Source organism: Penicillium griseofulvum, assembly GCF_001561935.1.
Source record: "Penicillium griseofulvum strain PG3 chromosome Unknown contig_80, whole genome shotgun sequence".
NCBI classification, from domain to species: domain Eukaryota; kingdom Fungi; phylum Ascomycota; class Eurotiomycetes; order Eurotiales; family Aspergillaceae; genus Penicillium; species Penicillium griseofulvum.
The window spans coordinates 5172144-5190403 of record NW_024467471.1 but is presented as its reverse complement, the minus strand read 5'-3'; the positions used below and the strand labels follow the sequence as shown (position 1 = coordinate 5190403).

The window sequence follows — 18260 nt, the reverse complement described above, 5'->3', positions numbered from 1 at the left end:
ATGAGGATAGAGCTAAATCCCTTAGGGCTGGAACTAATGCACCGATAACGTCGTAGTAGCTTTTTGGAGTTATTCTTCTACCCCAATTCTGACGGACATTTAAACATTTAACCTTCTACCTCCGGAGACTACATTTGCATTTTATTTGCCCAAAATAAAAACCCAACAATCATGAACGGCCTCGAGATCACACCGTTCATAGCCAACCTCCCCAAGGTTGAGCTCCACGTCCATATCGAAGGCACCCTAACACCTTCTCTCCGCTGGGATCTAGCCCACCGCAACAACATACCCCTCCCTTACGCCACCTTCTCAGACCTGCAAGCCTCCTATGCAGTAACCCTCAACCACCGACCGGAGCTAAATGGCCGTCAACCAGGCATCCCAACCTTCCTAGAAGCCTATTTCGCTGGCTGCGAAGTCCTCCGCACAGAAATCGACTTCTATGATCTAGCCATGGCATACCTACAACGGTGCGCAGCCATGAATGTCCGCTATACCGAACCCTTCTTCGACATCCAGGCACATACACGCCGCGGCGTCCCCGCAGCCGCCGTCCTGGACGGGTATCTGCGTGCGAAACACGATGCCGCAGCCCAGCTCGGTGTTCATTCGCGGTGGATTCTGTGTTTCTTACGCGACGAGCCCGTGGAGCAAGGTCTGGATGCTTACCGGGAGGCTCGGCCGTGGGCAGCAGGGACCGTTGATGGCGGGAAGGGACTGTTCCATGCTGTCGGGTTAGCGAGTAATGCGTACGAGAGACCACCTATGCTTTTTGAGGAGGGTTTTGCGTTGGCGCGTGCGGATGGTCTGCATGTTACTATGCACTGTGATTTTGGGCAGAAGGATACGCTGGAGCATGTTGGTCAGGCTATTTTTGAGGTTTGTGGGGGACGGGGAGCGGAGAGGATTGATCATGGGTTGGACGCGGAGGATTCTGAGGAGTTGTGGCGTGGGTTGGTGGATAGGGGAATTGGGTTGACTTTGTGTCCGCATGCTTATCATCGGAGGACGGCGACGGAGGCTTTGTTTCCGAAGATTCGGAGATTGGTGGAGAGGGGGGTGAAGGTTTGTATCAATAGTGATGATCCCACTTTGATGCATGATGTTTGGGTTGATGGGAATTTGCAGAAGATTTATACTTATTGTGGATTTAGTCGGAGGGAGATGGTGCAGCTTGTGAGGAATGCGGTGGATATGTGCTGGGCTGAGGAAGATATCAAGAGGGCTATCTATCAAGAACTAGATAGTGTTGATGTTGACTAGAAGTCTACTGTTTCAAGATGATATCTATCGTAATCACTGTCACATTTCAACGCAAAACGAAGGCTGTTCAAAGTACATATCGGTAAATATATCCAGTATTTAAAGAGTGCAGCGTTTTTAATCACTGGGAGAGCTTCTCCTGGGCAAGAGTACCCCGATGAATAAGGTCACGAGATTCTATCATGAAAAGAAAGTCAGACACGCCTGTTTCACAACCCCAGGGAAAGGTATATACACACCTTCTGGTGGAGGACCAATCGGCTGACCCACCGGCACTTTGCGATATTTAATCGAATCTGGCGAGATTGGAATCTTTCTGGACATTAGCTTTGGCCATAAATATGAGGAAATGCGACTTTACATCATTGGCATCAAGTTCTGCAAATAGCTGATCGGCTAGCTTGCTGATATTCTGCAAGTGCTTTGTTAAATGAGACGTTTGCGACGAAACTCCAAGTAAAGGCAGGCGATATTTCGATAATAATTTCTTCCAGCTATACCATTTGACGGATGTCGATGAGACGGTATAGTTGCTTTTCGCTAGCCAGCATATCAACTCCATATGAGCGTATGCTAGAAGCAGGCCACGGTTGGCGCATCGGGAATCTTGCCTCGAAGCATTGATAAGTCGGCCATCGGACGCAGCACGCTCAACGTAATCACGAAGATATTTTTTGAAACTCCTTCTGTCGAGTCTATTGGCTTCAAGGTTGTCTGCGATCGTAATGATAGTACTCTCTATGCTTCCCAGTAGTTCAACTGCAATGGTAGTTTCTTCAGGCATGATGAATGTTGCGTTCAAATGTATCACATGGTCATTTTGAATTCTGGTGTGATGGTGCTGCCTTATTATACTAGCACACCATGATTTTTGATGGAACTGCCCAGAATTTAGAACAAGTATTGTTGTTATGGGTTAAGTGAGGGGCAGCAAATAGTGTAACAAACCAGAATTTTATCGTTCTCGGTCTATATCGTAGATTTGTTACCAGTAGGCGGCAATCCATACTTGCGCTACCTACCCTGCCGCAGCATGACTCACAAGATATGTATATTACATCAAGATCCTTGGGATACAGGGTTTTCCACAAATGATAGTCCTTTCACTGCCACGTCTGTCCGCGTGACATCTAGACTTACCGATAACATCGTGGAAAAGATCAAGGTAGTCAAACAAAGACATGGAAAAGATTATGTGGGGTAAGTCATCTGATCTGCACTGGACGCCACAATGAATAAAGTTCAGCCGCAAGATGATCTAGGCCTCTTAGATTATGGGTAAGTATGCAGTGTTGTTTGCTTTGTTAAGAGCCGAGTAGCGGACGACCGCATGTTATATAAAGAATTTAGGAAGACTAGTTCTCGGTTGCCTAGTTCCTTAAACAGCATGGCTGGACCGGAGGCTTGCCTTCTACAATGAGAAGACCTTTTCACCCCGCATTAAACTAGGAAGCACGTATGTTACTATCAGCACAGCTGACTTGCATCACTCAGACCTCATAGCCTGTTAAAAAGATGTTACGTATGTTCTATCGTGCTAGCCCCACTCTTCGAGTCAAAGGACCATACGAGTAGTGTGAAACATTTGCCTTGAAATAGGCACCGGAAACCATCAGACAAATCATTCACTTTTGTGGAAAACGAGTTATATCTCATTCTGGTAAAATAGATGCGAATTCGGCATCAAGTAAGCCGATATCTCCTCCAGGGCTGTGGGTCGATCAGTTGTAAGATGTGCTAAGTACTTTTGCCTATTATCTATCTTGTTTGCATGGTGTATCTCGCATAAAAGCCTTGGACTTAAATTCGAGAATATTGGGTTTCTTGGCTTCGGATGTTGCTTAAGAATATAGATAACGAGTGAATGGTAGCCAGTAACAAAAACTTCACCTCTTTCCTTCAATCTATGTTCCATTGAAACCAGCAAGCACAACGTGTCGCAATCAAAGATGGGGCGAATTATTTTGTCGAGCAAGAGGCTGGTTGGTGCAGAGCCAGTTCACTCTTAGCATATAATCGCCCCCCCAGGACTGTGCTGGGAGATGTCGACCCCTCATAAAGCGGCGCTACCCCGATTAGGACAATCGCTACGGCCTAGAATCCGGTGCATGGAGCGCCATGCAGCATATGTATGCACTAGTAGCCACTCCGCACTTTCTTTTCCACAGGCATTGGCTGATGATGATATCGATCGTGTGCCGCATTAAAACGGGTTTTGCTACCAGTGTCTATCATTGATTTATATGCAAGGTGCAGATCTTTCACAGGGGTTATGCCGTGTTATGTGGTTAGTCATCTGTTGTTTGCAGCGGGGAAGTTGGGGCGGGAGGTAAGGTTTGGATATGCGATGCATCGGTCATCGAGGCGTGTTTATCCTTTGGTAGATCTAGATTTTGGATGTGTCTGTTTAGATATCATATCGGGGTTGCTATTTTAAGGATAGTAAGATAACCTTGATTTGCTATACTATATACTTTGTAAGATACTTTGTGCTCGGTAAACTCTACAGAGTAGAATGGATATAGTAATAAGAGAGTACACTAGACGGAAGTGGACATGTAGTACCATAGCGTTGTGGAGGTGCGGAGAATTGCCGTGCACCTGCATACTGTACGATGTAGGTACAGTTACCTCTCTCACATATAATTTGGAATTCACTGCGATCAGATAAACCCGAAGGTTCACGGGTGGTGTTCCCGTGTAATAATAGGCTGACTATGTCCATGGTTGACTGTATTCTTCGGACTGGTCGATGTCATGAAAACGGAGATCGGCAAATGCGACAGTCGATATACAACATAACTATTGCAGGGGTTAATTCAAGGAATGATGTTTCCTTCGATACCGAGTACGACCTGCATGACATCCAGCAATGCATAAGTCCCTTGCTGGATGTCCGAAGGAGGAGATAGGGGTACAAACATTACTCCACGGAGTACTGAGTACAGTGGAATATACTCCAATATACGGAGTTCAATAAACCATCTCTACTGAGCACAAAGTTCAATAAACACTGATATTCAATTGATCATCATCATATCATTGAAAGTTAGGTGGATATGGGATATGGGATCCGATGGTGAGGGGAAGGATGTCATCATATACACGTAGAATAATAAGTATCAGATTCAGAGTATATACATTTTAAGAGGTAATTGCGGCAAGTTATACGGAGTACAATTTAAAAAAAAAAATAGATAGATCAAGAAAAGTGTCTCAACTTTTTCTACATCATAGGGTGGCAAACGTTCCTTTTCTCCCCGAGACGCTAATGTGAGCATCCCTTACTAGCGTCATGTACAATACGATACTTTTCTAATTGTCCCGGTTCCTGAGATCCATTGGCCTAAAATAGTGGAGCATAGTGGACTTTAAGTGGTCACTTCATATCTATTTTTTTTTTTTTCTTTCTGTTTGTAAACGGCTGCGCTAGGGTTTCCGTCGGAGAGCTCGGCTTAATGTTTTCCTTTTTTTTTTTCACCCTATCTTTGGTCAAAACATTCAAGTTGGACTGGTTTACAATGCTTAGTTAGTATACTTGCATATTTTGGCTCTCATATATTTAGATCTGTCATCGGCGGTGTGTGTGTGTCTCCCCTAGCAACAGATGACAGATCGAATACATAATCTACATATCCTATGCACTAAGAATCCAAGTTTCACCGGGCCTGACATGCGACCAATCAATCTAACGGTAGGTGTAATTATTATTCAAAGAATCGGGATACGATTAGCGGAATCCGATGTGCTTACAGAGTAATGGAGACGCCAAGGTTAGATGGAGCACCAAAATTGGACCTAGTCGGGTCATAGAACACATGGCCAACTCCACTCAACTCTTGTTCTGGTAGATTGAATTGCGCTAAGACCTAAGATAGAATGGAAGAACTATGGATTATCATACTAAGGCCTGAAGAGGAATGGGTTCACCCCCACCTGGAAATTATTCGGGTTTTGTGTCGCATGTCGCATGTTGAATTTCTATCTTAACATGGCGGTGAGAACCCATATTAGTATATGTAACCTAGGAGACTAAAGGTTATGCTAAATAAATAGATGTACATAGTACTCCGTATAAAGTACTATGTATAAGAAAAATATAGACATTCCCACATTCTTATAAAAAAAATAAAATAAAAACAAGCCCTGGTTCAACCAATCACCATCACACTAATTCGGGAGGCTGCCAAATTTAAAGGCCATAAAATACCATACCGTAAATTACATCCCCAATTTTATTTTTTTTTTCCAATTTTTTCCGCAGATTCCTCAGGCCCCCCCGTTGATAATTTGCCATCCAAACAGCTCTTCTTGTCGCATCTTGATGATCCCCCCCGTTTATCTTTCTCATCCCCCTTTCTACTAACATTTTCCCCCCATATCTTAGAATCGTTTTTGTTATTATTCTTCTTATTATCTTGTTTATTATTATATCCCCTTTCTTTTCTATTATATCCTCGTCTTTGTCCTTACTCCTTTGATTCTTGTGATATTTTTTTATTATTTCGCAATGCCGTACAACACTCGTCGCAAGTCACTATCCCTTCCATCCTTGGGCATTCAGCTCCCAAATTCTACTCGTCGTTCTCCCTCTATCTCAAAAGTGCACACCGATGAGCAACCCTCAAAAAAGGTCAAGAGATCACACGGTTCAACCTCATTATCACCCGAGCCGTCCGACTCAAAAACAATTGCGCGCGCGGGCCGACATGGACTATTTGAGATTACACCACCTCCCTCACCTATGGATGGAGTACTGGCACCCAAGATCGATACAGAAGGAATTAACGACGATATTGTGATCGCGGTAATCAACCAACTGGAGAAGACTGGGAATCGCCCTCATCTCGTGAAAGAACTCGCCGCAGTCCTGGTCGCACTAAATGTCAATGTGGCAAAGTACGTATCCCACCGAGACTGTCTTTTAAAACACAACTAACGTATGCTGTCTTAGTTCCGCCAATCCCGCCGCGTTGCTCTCGTCACGGTTAGCAGCCTATATGAAGCGCCCTTGGACGGCTCTCGCTCCGTGCCCTATCGCCAAGGAGCTTATTTTAATTCACCCGCGCAAAGTGTACTACTATCTTACTACGTTTCCCCATCAACCTATTCCTGAGACCGATGATCTGGCATCTGCCGCCGGTAGTAAGCACATCACACCCAGTGTTTCCAGTCTCGAGGATGAGGAAGACGCGATGGTGCGGGAACGTAGCCCCAGTCCCGAGGTGGACTTGTCTTCTCCCGACTTCGAGGATAATGGCGATTTGAATACGTCCGCTAGTCACGGCAGCTCTTCCGATCACTTCCCGAACGCTAGTAATTTGACGCGTCTTATGAACTCGCATCGTGCAGCTTCTCCGCCCCTGGAGGGCGATGAGAAGGAATTCACACAAACTGCCAGCGCTGTGCGTGAGCGTGCATCCGAAGAAAAAGCTGAGTCGAGCCGTAGCCAATCCGTCCTTTCTGAGAGCCTGAGTGCCTCGGAGGACCGTGATATGCGCATCTCTGAATCCCCTGTGAATGGTGGTTCAATGTCCCCTTCTCTGCACGGTGATGGCATGTCTGAAGAAGAGTATAGTGACTACTTCTCCCACATGCCCGTCGACCAAATGGCCCACGATCTGGACGAGGCTGCTGCGACTGCCCTGTTTGGCACCTCCCCATCCCCCTCGCTTACCTCCATTGCATCGTCGGTCTCGTCTGGCACGAGCGCTCTGACAGATCTCGACGTGGACGGTGAGGAGCTTGCTGGCACTCTCATTGCCCCCCAGATCAGCCTCCCTGAAGATCCCAATGCCGCACCTGTTTCTAACCTCAAGCGCTCGCTTGATATGTTGAACAGCGGCCTTCCGGATGTCGATCTGAAGATGTCAGACCTGACAGAGTCGCACGAGAGGCTCACTCTTACCCCTCGGGCTAAATCCATGAACTCGGAGGCCGTCTTCGAATCTTGGAGAGAGTTGCAAAACCCGGAGATGGTGGAAGTCGATGAGCTCGATGAGATGTTTGGCGAATTCTAAACTATTCTCGACTACCGAGTCCACTTCTCTCGGTTTATGTTCCCTCTCTTCTCCGTCTCTCCGCTCCTAGCTGGGCTGTGACCCACTATCCCCTCTTTTACCTCTATTTACCTCGCTTGTACATGTCCATTGTCGTTTTTGGCGCACCCTTTTACCTTTTTTTCCCGCTAATGCCTATTTTCTCTTGTATATATACATATGTTTTGGTTAACTTACCCTGGATGGGTAGATTGGGAGGATATTCACGGCTGGAGGAATGGCTTTACCCAAAAGTGTCAAAATAACTAGCGTTTCTTCCCATAAATTCATCTTTCCATCTTCATCTTTCATCTTTCGTAAAAACAGACAGATATATTCATCCATATAAGAAAAATAAAACGGGCTCTGACTAATCAGAAAGGCTTATCGCGTGGCCCCACCGATTACGCATGATCCGCCACTTCGCGACTTCGTTCTTTGGTTTCTACGGTGTTTTTCATTTCCGAGGGTACATATTTGTAATGCTCTTAACGGGGCTCAGATTTTCTCTGTACATACATCTGCAATCATTTATCGCCCTCTAATATACCAATTCGGCCCCACTATTCGTGACAACTTTATGAATAGGGAACGCAATATCGAGATTGATACTCCCCAAACACACTCGCGTTAACTTGCACAGGGCTGCTGTGACAATGACTGTTGAAGAAGCGCCTCGACAGCCGAACTATGACGGTTCCATTCCTCAACCTGAAGCGTCCACCCAACAACCGACAGCAGATATCGCCCCTAGATTCCACCACCTTCTTTCTGTCCCAGACGCAGTGTCCACGACAGACGCTAAAAGAGCCAACACAACCTCGACTCTACCGAGGACACTCGCCGCACGAACAAAAGTTGCCATTCCTCGTCAACGGGCTGCATCTACTCCGCGGTACAATCGACGAGTGCCTCGCGCTTGTTCATCCTGCAGGCAGCGCAAGACAAAATGCAGTGGCGATACCCCGGTCTGTCGTCAGTGTCGTGAATTAAGGGCTACGTGCAGCTACCCCGAAGCTTGGAGGGATAGAACGAAAAAGTAGGTATATCTGTGGCTATACATGCGTATTAATGGAAGAAACTCAATTGCAAGCAAGCATGCTGACTGATTGTTCGCGCATTATAGAAAAATTGAAAGTCTCTCGGAGAAAACACAAGAGTATGAGAATCTGTTGAAGGACCTGGTGGGTGTTGTTGACCTGGGTGCCGCCGAGCGGATCAGGAGCTTGCTGGACAAGGTTTGTTCTTCCTCTTGGAATATTGGATATCGCTAACACTCGCAACCTCAGCATGTCCCGGAGGTGGATTACTCTTCGCATAATTCCCAATCTCAATCAGTAACCCCTCAGGATGACCTTCCGATAAACGACGAACCATCCTCGCCTTCATCTATTGGGTCCCTTGAGGCGATTGATCGAGTAGAAGAGGACATCAATCGATCAGGAGATGCCAGAGCAACTGGTTACATGGGTAAAAACTCAGAAATTACTTGGATGCAGCGGTTACAGAGGGAGGCAGACCAACGTTCCAAAGGTCTTCCTGGGAGTCTAGAACCTGGCCAAGATCGAAAGACCGACAATGCATTAGCTCTGCATGCGGTCAATTATCATCTTGATGACTTGGAGATCACTGTCCCCGGACCGGTACATCTGTATGCCATGCCTCCGAGAGAGGTGGCGGATCGCATGTTCGAGGCATATTTGACAACCGTGCATCCGTTCTTTCCCATCATCAACAAACCTCTTTTCTCAGCACAGTACCGAACATTCTTTGACACCGCTGCTCAACCCGGTGACAAGTGGCTTGCTATATTGAACATGATATTCGCAATTGGGGCTAAACATGGCCACCTCATCGACGCACCATGGCGTGGGGACGTGAAAGACCACTTGGTATATCTGACCAGAGCTAGGATCCTTAGTATGAACGGCGATGTCCTGTTCAGCCATCCCGATCTCCAGCAAGTCCAGGTGGAGGCCTTAGTTGCTTTCTACCTTCTTGCTTCTGATCAAATTAACAGGTGAGTTTTAAGACCCTTCTGTTTAATTTGGATTGAGCTGGCCTTAACACTTAATGTAGGGCGTGGAGAATCTCGGCTTTGGCAGTGCGGTCTGCAATCACACTTGGAATCAACATGAAAAGCAGCAGTCCAACCACACCAAATCTTTCGAAAGAAGCCCGTTACCGGGTATGGTGGTGTCTGTATACATTTGAGCACATGCTCGGAGTAATGACTGGCCGGGCAACCTGTATCCAAGATGGAGTGTGCACCTCGCCTTTCCCGATTCCATTCGAAGAAGATCAGCTACAGGAGCCTGGTGCCCTCGAAGTACTCACTGACACGACACTACGAGACCAACGAATCAACAATGTTATGGCAAGTACGCACATCAGACAAATGCCGTTCCACCCGATAAATGGCAAGGACGCCAATAACCGCTCCGGTGCACGAGACACTAAGTGGATAAAAAGCCTGCCTGTCAACTACGGGCTCTGTTATCTCTACTATTGCGACTTGACAGTCGTCGTGCAAGAAATCATCAACAAAGTCTATTCAGTGGACTGTGTGATGGTGCCCTGGGCACAAATCGAGACTCGAATTGGTCAACTCAAGTCCCGAATCGAGATATGGAAATCTAACCTTCCAACTGGACTTGACTTCACAATCAAGGAAGAGAATGGACCGGATATCCTTCGCTGCAAGCTGAACTTGGCGTTGCATTACTATAGTGCGCAGATCACCCTAGGTCGTCCCTGCCTCTGCCGACGTGATGCGCGCCAAAAGGGCAACAACCCCTCTTTCAGCCACGAAATGGCAGTGTTAACCCTGAAGTCTGCACGGCACATGCTAGACTTGATCCCAGATGAACCGGATGCTCTCCAGCTGTACGGGATTGCTCCATGGTGGTGCATCCTCCACTATCTCATGCAAGCAGCGACCGTTCTTCTCCTCGAGCTGTCCTTCGGTACCGTCCACATGCCAGAAGAGGAAAGTAACTTTGTCGTCCTATCCAAGAAAGCAATCCGTTGGCTCTTCGCAATGTCCGAGCAGAGCATCGCCTCCCGACGCGCCTGGCAGCTCTGCGACCTCAGTCTCCGCAAACTCGCCCTGGGCATGAAATACGACCTCAGCGATCTTCCTTCTTACCCGTACACCCCAGAACCTACAAGCACCATCAGTTCCGAACTGCCGTCTGACCAGCCAATATCTCATACCGCTGGCGACTACTGGGGACCGCAGATGGAATATCCTCCAGCGTCTATTCCGGATGCACCACCACCCGGTGTAGACCACCAGACAGACCCAAACATCTCTACCGAGGACCTGGTCGAATCCTTGACGGCCGAGGCGTACGAGTCGTACTTCCCTTATGATCCCATCTCTGGAGAGTTTATGCGTTCTTTCTTTCCTCATTCCAATGAGAATGAGAACTGGGAATGAATCCAATTATCGCCCATACCCATGAATACCTTACGAAACTACAAAACAGCATGAAAGTACACGGAAAGAGCATGCGAGTTGTCTATTATCCTATTCTTTTCAGCTGACTTGCCATTTATTGCCCTTCCGAGATTTACTCAATTATCATATCCCATCCCCAGCAGTATACCTACGAACCCCCTTTTTTCACCTATTCATATCCCCATCCCTATTCTTTTTATTCCTTGTTCTTTTCCCTACCCATGTTTTACTATGTACCGTCTTGCTAAACGCGTATGTATATGATTTTGATGCTCATTTCTCTTTCTATTTTACGAATCATTTCCTTGATCTACCGCGAATATCGTTTTGCATTAAAAAAAGTTCATAATGGTGTATCAATACCTGGGTGTCTCGAAGTTGATATCTAGATGATATCCAGAAACAACCAAAATCGAACGCGCGTGATATCTCTTCTGACCTATTTTTGATATTGGTCTTGTCTTGACACACTTTGAAGGGCCGGACTGTGAGCTGGACTCATAACAGGGACTTTGGGGGCTTAGGCTTGGCTTTTAGTTGGCGCTGGGGTGTTTTATCGGCGTTAAACTTGATGCTACGGTTGTTGTTGGTTTTTTTTTTTTTTCAATTTATTCCTCTTGGGTGAAATCAGAATACTAGACTGAATATCCAATCGAAACAACCGTCCTACCAATTAAAGGTCATCTCAATTAGTCCATGAGTGGAAAAAAAAATAGTATATACATTCGAGAATAGTTTTTACTTTAAAAATACATGTTCGGGACCTAGAAGAAAACCCCTCCTACATCCTAATTCTTGTGATTATCGTAAGGCCACTTCGGCTCTGGCCCCGGCTGCTCCGGCTTCGGCAAAGACTCCGCCAATTCCTTCGGCCAGTGAGATCTCATGAAAGGATCAGACCTATTGTACTTGATCCGCATCCTGACCGGTCTGCGCGTGGGTGAAGAAAAGACCTTCCTGAGCTGCATGCGACGCATGTGACCCGGGATCTCGATATCGACCTGGTCTTCCGGGAGACCGAATTTGAGGAAAGTCTCGAGACAGAAGTCTAGAATGGACTCGAGCTCTGTTTGTGGCATTTTGCCCGTCTTTAATTGGTAGGGGTATTCCTTGCGGGAGATGGAGGGTGTATATGGGATGGTGGGGTCGTAGATGAAGGAGGAAGAGGTGTGAGAGTCGGTTTTGGTTTGGGGTATACTGGGACTGGGGGTGTGGTTGTGGTTTTCTGTGGTTTCTTTCACGCATGCCGCGTATTCGCGGACGGCACTTCGTGCGAGGATGCGGACCGTGTTGAGGTCTGCTATTGTGGCTTTGCTTCGGACTTGGTTGACGTATTCTGCGTCCCATCCTGGGGCGCCGTGGGAATTGGCGCGTTCGTCGCTGAATAGTAGTCGGGCGACGCCGCCTGGGGATTGGAGTTGGCGTTTGGGGGATAGCCAGTCAACGCAGACTTTATCCCATAACTGTTTGCCGACGATGGCGCCTTGCGTTTCCACGACGGCGGCGAAGATCTCGTGGAAGGTGGTTGGGGGGATCAGAGTGGCTTTGTGGTGCCCGGTGATTTCTTTGGGTGCTTCCACTTGTTTGAGGAGGTCTGGTAGAGGACCTGGGATGAGGGAGAGCACGCGGTGCATACGAGAGAGTGTGCGAAGCTGGAAGTTCTTGAGTTTCTCTCGGGTATTAGTAGCATGCCACTCGCCGCGGAAAAGGCGGAGCAAGATGTCTTTGGCCTGATTCAGGTCGTTTGTATCTGCCTCGGTCAAGGTGCCGGCAGATGTCTTCTGTTTAACGGTAGCATCAAGCCGAATTATTGCACTGGCCAGTGCACCGATATTGATGTAACCCCAGGATTTAGCTCGGTGGTCGGTGAGGAAGTTGAGCATCAGCACCACACGTTTCCAATCTTTCCGTGCGATGCTGAAATTGATCAATGATTTAATGGTGTTCACAGAAAGTGGGATCGCGAGAGACGCAATGACACGTTCGCCAAGCTCGGCATTAGAAGTAGCCGATGCAAATCGAAGAATAGATGGCGCCAGAGCCTGGTTGCCATATGCGCTTTGAGGGATGGCAGGGCCATCGATGTCATTATCCAAAAGTAGTTGTTGACCAAAATCAAACGCGTGGGTTGTAGTCGCCACATCAAGGAGGTTGGCAAAAGTGGCACATGACAATTGTGGGATAGATGATTGAGAGATATCTTGAGGTTCGAAAGATTTGAAATCAAACAACGAAGAAGCTTCTTCATCGCTGACTTGGCTCATCCGTTCAAAGAACTTTTGGATGTGCTGTGCCTTGCTTGCATCGGCAATATTTTGAAGCCAAGCATACTCGTGGAAAAGGCGTCCACTTTGCTTGTCTCGAGCATAGTAATTGAGATTGAACTCGATCAGACCGGTCATGGCGGCCGATTCATCATAGAACTGAGCCCGCGTTTTTCCATCCAACACTTGTGCTGAGCCCAACTCGTTCCCTTCCCACGGAGGAACAACATTGTTCTGAGACCTTAGGAGATCCTCGAAGGCAACGGGATCAGTAGACGGTTTTAAGCAGCCAGAGGCCAATATCCGCACAACGTGCCAGTTGGTGAACCTGCTTGTTGGACGAAGCTCCTCACGGCTGGGCACAGGAGGGTCAATAAGTTTAGTCAGAGGGGCCGATAAATTAGTGAGATCCTCAGGAAGATATCCACGATCTCCCATTCCGACATAGGCCTTGTTTGCCAACCCACTCCGCAGAGATGCAACCACCTCAGAGCTGATGGTGCGGAAACCAAGTCCATTGAATGGTGCTTTTTCCTGACCCTTGACCGTCCGAGGTTTCTCGTTTTCGCCGGGCCGACGCCATGATTGCTCGATACTGACATTAGTTTGTTGTACTGTATCAAGTTCCTTTATTAGAGGCGCCCAACTTTCAGCCTTCCATTCGCTAAGCCGGGTCATTTGATGCACAAGTAGTGTGCCCGTTCTGCAGAACCCATGCTCTACACAACACCATAAAATGAGCTCAAACCAGATCTCGGGACCCAGCTCTCGAATTCGCGGCGTATAAGGAATGAAAGGCGACGATTCTCCTGCATCAGCAGCCGCAGCAGCCACTGCTGCTTCATGCTCATGCCACGCCGCGTCAGACAAAACGCTCATGATGGAATTGGACAGGAAATGGAGCCCTGGCGGGCGGAACACAATCTGGCTAGCATCTGGTTTCGGGTATTGATAAACTCTATCAGAGATCATGCCTGCATGGTGTAAACGGGCAAGAGTTCGGAATACACAGGTCATTGCATGCTTTGAATCAGCTGACCGACTGCGTGCAGCATACAAAACCAGAGAACCGAGGTTTGCGAGTACTTCAGCCAAAATCCTCTCTCCAAAAAACCTAGGCGCAGGCTCCACTGTCAGGGTATCAAGCGAGATGTTATCTGATGAAAGAGGTTGTAGACGAGACCATTTCCAAGGTGATGTTGCTTTTGTGCCTCCCGTGAGCTTGCTGAGGGAGATCTCTGTGGTGAGGGGAGACACAGGGTCGGATGTCGACTCATCTATGCGGCGCACGCGATATGGCTTGTTCCAATCGAGCCCGGCCGAAGGGTGTTTAGGAGGCATATGAGCAGCTAGCAACTCATAGGTGTCGATCATGCCGTTTAAAAGAGCCTGCACATTAGACCACTCATGGTGCGCAAATCCGAGATGCGCGAGAAGTTGAAATTCAAAATGAACCCTTCCATCCCATAGACATCCCAGCAGAGCGTGGGTCCGATCAAGCTGCTGTTCAGATTCGCGGAGCGGTCGAAGCCTAGGCTGGCCTGCAGATTGGGCAACGTCTGGTTGTTTAACATTTTTCGGTGGGATACAATCCCTCAGCACCGGCATCCACTCCTCAATATGCCTCTTCTGGTCATGTCTAAGGCGGGGGTGTTTGATTAAATTGTATCGGCGTAGAAAAAGAACTTCATCTGGGAAGTTAATCTCTCTTTGATCATTGCGAGTTTTCCGGGTGAATTGAGTCCAAGTCGGCCGGGAAAAAGGAGATGAAGATCGATACGGGAGGAAAGGGAGGCGCGAAGCAGCCGGCCTGCGACCGAATGGCAGGTTGCCGGAGCGCAAGCACCTGCTCATGGTATCGCAAGGCTCGAGGGCGGGTGTATGGGTTTCGCGATCTCGATGGGTACGGGATTGGCATGATACATGTCGATTTCACAGGTACATGGCGTAATATTGACGATATTCAATCGAACCCCGTACCAACAGGGGCAAATGAGGACCAAAGGTGTAGATGAGCGTAAATGTTGTTTCGAGAATTTTGGAGATCAGGAACTGCTGAGTAAGCACCGAGCTCTGTCCAGGTGAACCAATCGGAGGTCACAGAATGCGGAGTTCCTTATACTTCCCAGGTACATCAGGGGATTCCATAAGATATTCTTATATGGTTTTAATTATATGTATACTACATTGAGCTTGAGTGGTTGATCAGATCCAGACTCAATATGGAAAAGTCTACAGAATCGCTGGATGGTGTATTGGTGAAAGCCAAGGTAAAGGGTCGCTTTTATCACATTTGATATACTCCCCACGAATTAATATATTCTCAAAAGATCGGCCCTCGAAGTTACCTTTGAGAGTAGATATCATCTCCAATTAAGCATGGCTGTTCTAAGGCCTACAGTGCGTCTCAGCTAACATCATTGGACCATGTCCTTCTTCAAACGCGTGGTTGGCGAGTCATCTTTTAGCAGTCTTCCTACCCATTCATCTAAAAAAACCGAGTATATGTTGCCGGAGGAGGCGTGGTCCAGTACATGGGAGACCGACAGCAAGAGTGGGCCAGGCGTATTTGAGCCTCATCTCCGGATGCATGTCGATCCACCGCAGCCCTCCGGCTATTTAGACATTCAGATTCAGTCATGTCATACCCACAGGGGTTTCGAAGGTTGCTACGCGAATGGATAACATTGGCCGGACAGCGCTGCATGACGCTACCGTCAACGAGCATGCATCCGTGATCATGCATATTCTCGCTCCACAGGATGTCTCGGGTGAATATATGCTTCAGCCAACGGACAGGCTCTTCATCTGGTTGTGCAAACCCGGCAAATGAAAGTTGTCAAGTTGCTAATAGAGGAAGAAGGTCGTCTTTATCCGTCTGGGGCAGTTTGAGGATGCTCATCCGTTTGCCCTAATGCCGGTGAATGGACGAGAAATAGAACGAACTAATGATACAATCCACACGTTCCTCTGCCTTGTAACTTGTCAGGAATGGACGGTCAAACGGTCGTTTCTCATATATCTGCCAAGACTTCAGTGACTGAATTGCAATTCCTGGGAAATATGACTTCTATGAATGGCATGTTTGTCCATGAATGACAAGGTGATTTATTTGATTTACTTGGTAGCGCTCACGTAAGCGTTGAGAACGGCTCGGGGGCATTGGAACGAATCAATGGTGTTGATGACAAGTGTTCCTTTATTGGTGGCGTCACGCAGCCGAGGAGGACAAAGTCCTCTCTTGCGGGGTAGCAATTTGTCTATTGCACTTTGCTTTTATATACAAAGCGAAGGTGAGAGGAAATTTATCTTTGACCTCGTGTGATTATCATGACCATCACGCAAGGCGTGAGGCAACCCTCAAAGATATCCTCCTAATATATCCTCTTCCATACCACTACTTTTTCCCTCTGGGCACTGATCCGTCCCTTCCATCCATTCAGTTTACTATATAGAATGTCGACCGTGACAGAGACTCCAGATCCCCCAGCGGCAACAGGGCCACTGCGAGAACAGCTCGAGGTTGAAGATGTTGCATATCCCACTGGGTTCAAGCGAGGAATCGTCATATTCTCGATTCTCCTCTGTGCTATCTTTGTCGGTCTCGACATGACCATTGTCGCGGTGGCCGTGCCCAGCCTCTCCAACCAGTTCAAGAATATCAACGACATTGGATGGTACTCAGCATCCTACCAGCTAATCGCTAGCAGTTTCATCTTTTTCTTCGCACGGCTATACACCGTCTTCTCTATGAAAACCATCTTCCTTGTCTCCGTGTTCCTATTCGAGCTCGGCTCGCTCCTATGCACCGTCGCCCCAACCAGCGCGACGTTCATACTAGGCCGCGCCGTCGCCGGCCTAGGCAGCAGCGGTATCCAAACAGGAAGTATCGTGCTACTGACCCGTCAGCTACCCGTGCACCAGCGGCCCTTCTGGACCGGGCTCATAGGCGCAGGCTCAAGCATAGCCATGGTGATTGCTCCGCTGATTGGCGGCGTTCTAATCGATGCGTTTTCCTGGCGCGCCTGTTTCGGAATCAATCTGCCTATTGGTGCTATTGCAAGTGGGTTCATCGTATACGGGTTCCAAATGCCCGCAAGCCCCCCTCACGCAGTCGGATTGACCGTAATGGAAAAATGTAAGCGACTCGACATACCAGGGACGCTGGTATTCGTGCCTGCCATCATCAGCCTGTTAATGGGATTGCAATGGGGCGGTGTCAAATATGGCTGGGCTAATGTGCGGATCATCGTGCTGTTGGTACTCTTTGCGGTCCTCGTCGGCATCTTTGCATTCATCCAGTATCGCAAAAAGGAAGATGCTACCCTCCCCGGTCGTATCATGACGCAGCGTAGTGTTCTGGCCGGGGCTTGGTTCAATGCTTGCAGCAATGGCATCCTGGCTGTTACTGAATACTACATGTCAATATACTTCCAGGGGGTGCGCGGTTTTAGTGCTACGAAATCTGGCGCTATGGGCTTGCCGCTCTTTGCGGGCATGGTTGTGACGGTCCTCACGGCCGGTGCGGGGACCAATTGGACAGGCTATTATTACCGTAAGTAGTGACATATTCCCCTAGAATCTGGGATGGAAGGATAATTAACGATATCTGATCTACTACAGCTTTTATGATCATTGGTTCAATCCTCACTCCCATCGCCTCCGGACTGATCACTACAATCGAATACAATGACACCCTGGTTAAAATCCTCATACTCTTGGCTTTCCTCGGTGCTGGCGTGGGCCTAGGTCTTCAAGCCCCAATAGTTGCCGTGCAGACTGTTCTCCCAGACAAGGACGTTGCCACCGGTGTTGCAATCACCGGGTTCACAGGGGGTCTCGCGTCTGCACTTTTTGTCTCGCTTTCTGCTGTGTTGTTTCAGAGCCGACTGGCTATCGAAGTGGAATACCATGCACCTGGGATCGACCGGAGTATCTTTGACCAGGGGGGTTTAGTGGATGTGAGAGACAAGATAGGGTCTGCTAGACTTGGTGCTGTGCTTTCTGGGTATGACGAGGCGGTGATTCAAACGTTGTATATCCCTGTTGCGTTGGCTTCGTTGTCTGTTTTGGCGAGTGTGACAATGGAAAGGAAGAGTGTTAAGAAGACTCGCTAAGTTCTTTCTCTTTATCGATATGCAATGAGTTGCCGGGCATGATATATACGAGAACATCTTCTGTATATCCGATTTAGCTTCGGAAACAATAGCTAACATTACTCGCACCATA

At 47.9% G+C, this 18260-nt stretch overlaps 5 protein-coding genes across 5 annotated transcripts; 4 read left to right on the top strand and 1 right to left on the bottom strand.

The window, feature by feature from the left end:
* Positions 1-171: 171 nt before the first annotated feature.
* PGRI_028490 (adenosine deaminase family protein) lies at positions 172-1266 on the top strand (the record flags this gene model as incomplete). The annotated part of the gene is made up of 1 exon (XM_040790562.1): positions 172-1266. One exon carries the CDS (start codon positions 172-174, stop codon positions 1264-1266), a length of 1095 nt encoding a protein of 364 aa, XP_040647515.1.
* Positions 1267-5776: 4510 nt separating this feature from the next.
* PGRI_028480 (uncharacterized protein) lies at positions 5777-7286 on the top strand (the record flags this gene model as incomplete). The annotated part of the gene is made up of 2 exons (XM_040790561.1): positions 5777-6165; positions 6221-7286. 2 exons carry the CDS (start codon positions 5777-5779, stop codon positions 7284-7286), a joined length of 1455 nt encoding a protein of 484 aa, XP_040647514.1.
* Positions 7287-7994: 708 nt separating this feature from the next.
* On the top strand, positions 7995-10746 carry PGRI_028470 (fungal specific transcription factor domain-containing protein; the record flags this gene model as incomplete). The annotated part of the gene is made up of 4 exons (XM_040790560.1): positions 7995-8272; positions 8431-8542; positions 8594-9324; positions 9384-10746. 4 exons carry the CDS (start codon positions 7995-7997, stop codon positions 10744-10746), a joined length of 2484 nt encoding a protein of 827 aa, XP_040647513.1.
* Positions 10747-11555: 809 nt separating this feature from the next.
* PGRI_028460 (uncharacterized protein) lies at positions 11556-14885 on the bottom strand (the record flags this gene model as incomplete). The annotated part of the gene is made up of 1 exon (XM_040790559.1): positions 11556-14885. One exon carries the CDS (start codon positions 14883-14885, stop codon positions 11556-11558), a length of 3330 nt encoding a protein of 1109 aa, XP_040647512.1.
* A 1602-nt stretch (positions 14886-16487) lies between these two features.
* PGRI_028450 (Major facilitator superfamily domain, general substrate transporter) lies at positions 16488-18148 on the top strand (the record flags this gene model as incomplete). The annotated part of the gene is made up of 2 exons (XM_040790558.1): positions 16488-17586; positions 17655-18148. The coding sequence occupies 2 exons, from the start codon at positions 16488-16490 to the stop codon at positions 18146-18148; spliced, it is 1593 nt and encodes a 530-aa protein (XP_040647511.1).
* Positions 18149-18260: the final 112 nt, after the last annotated feature.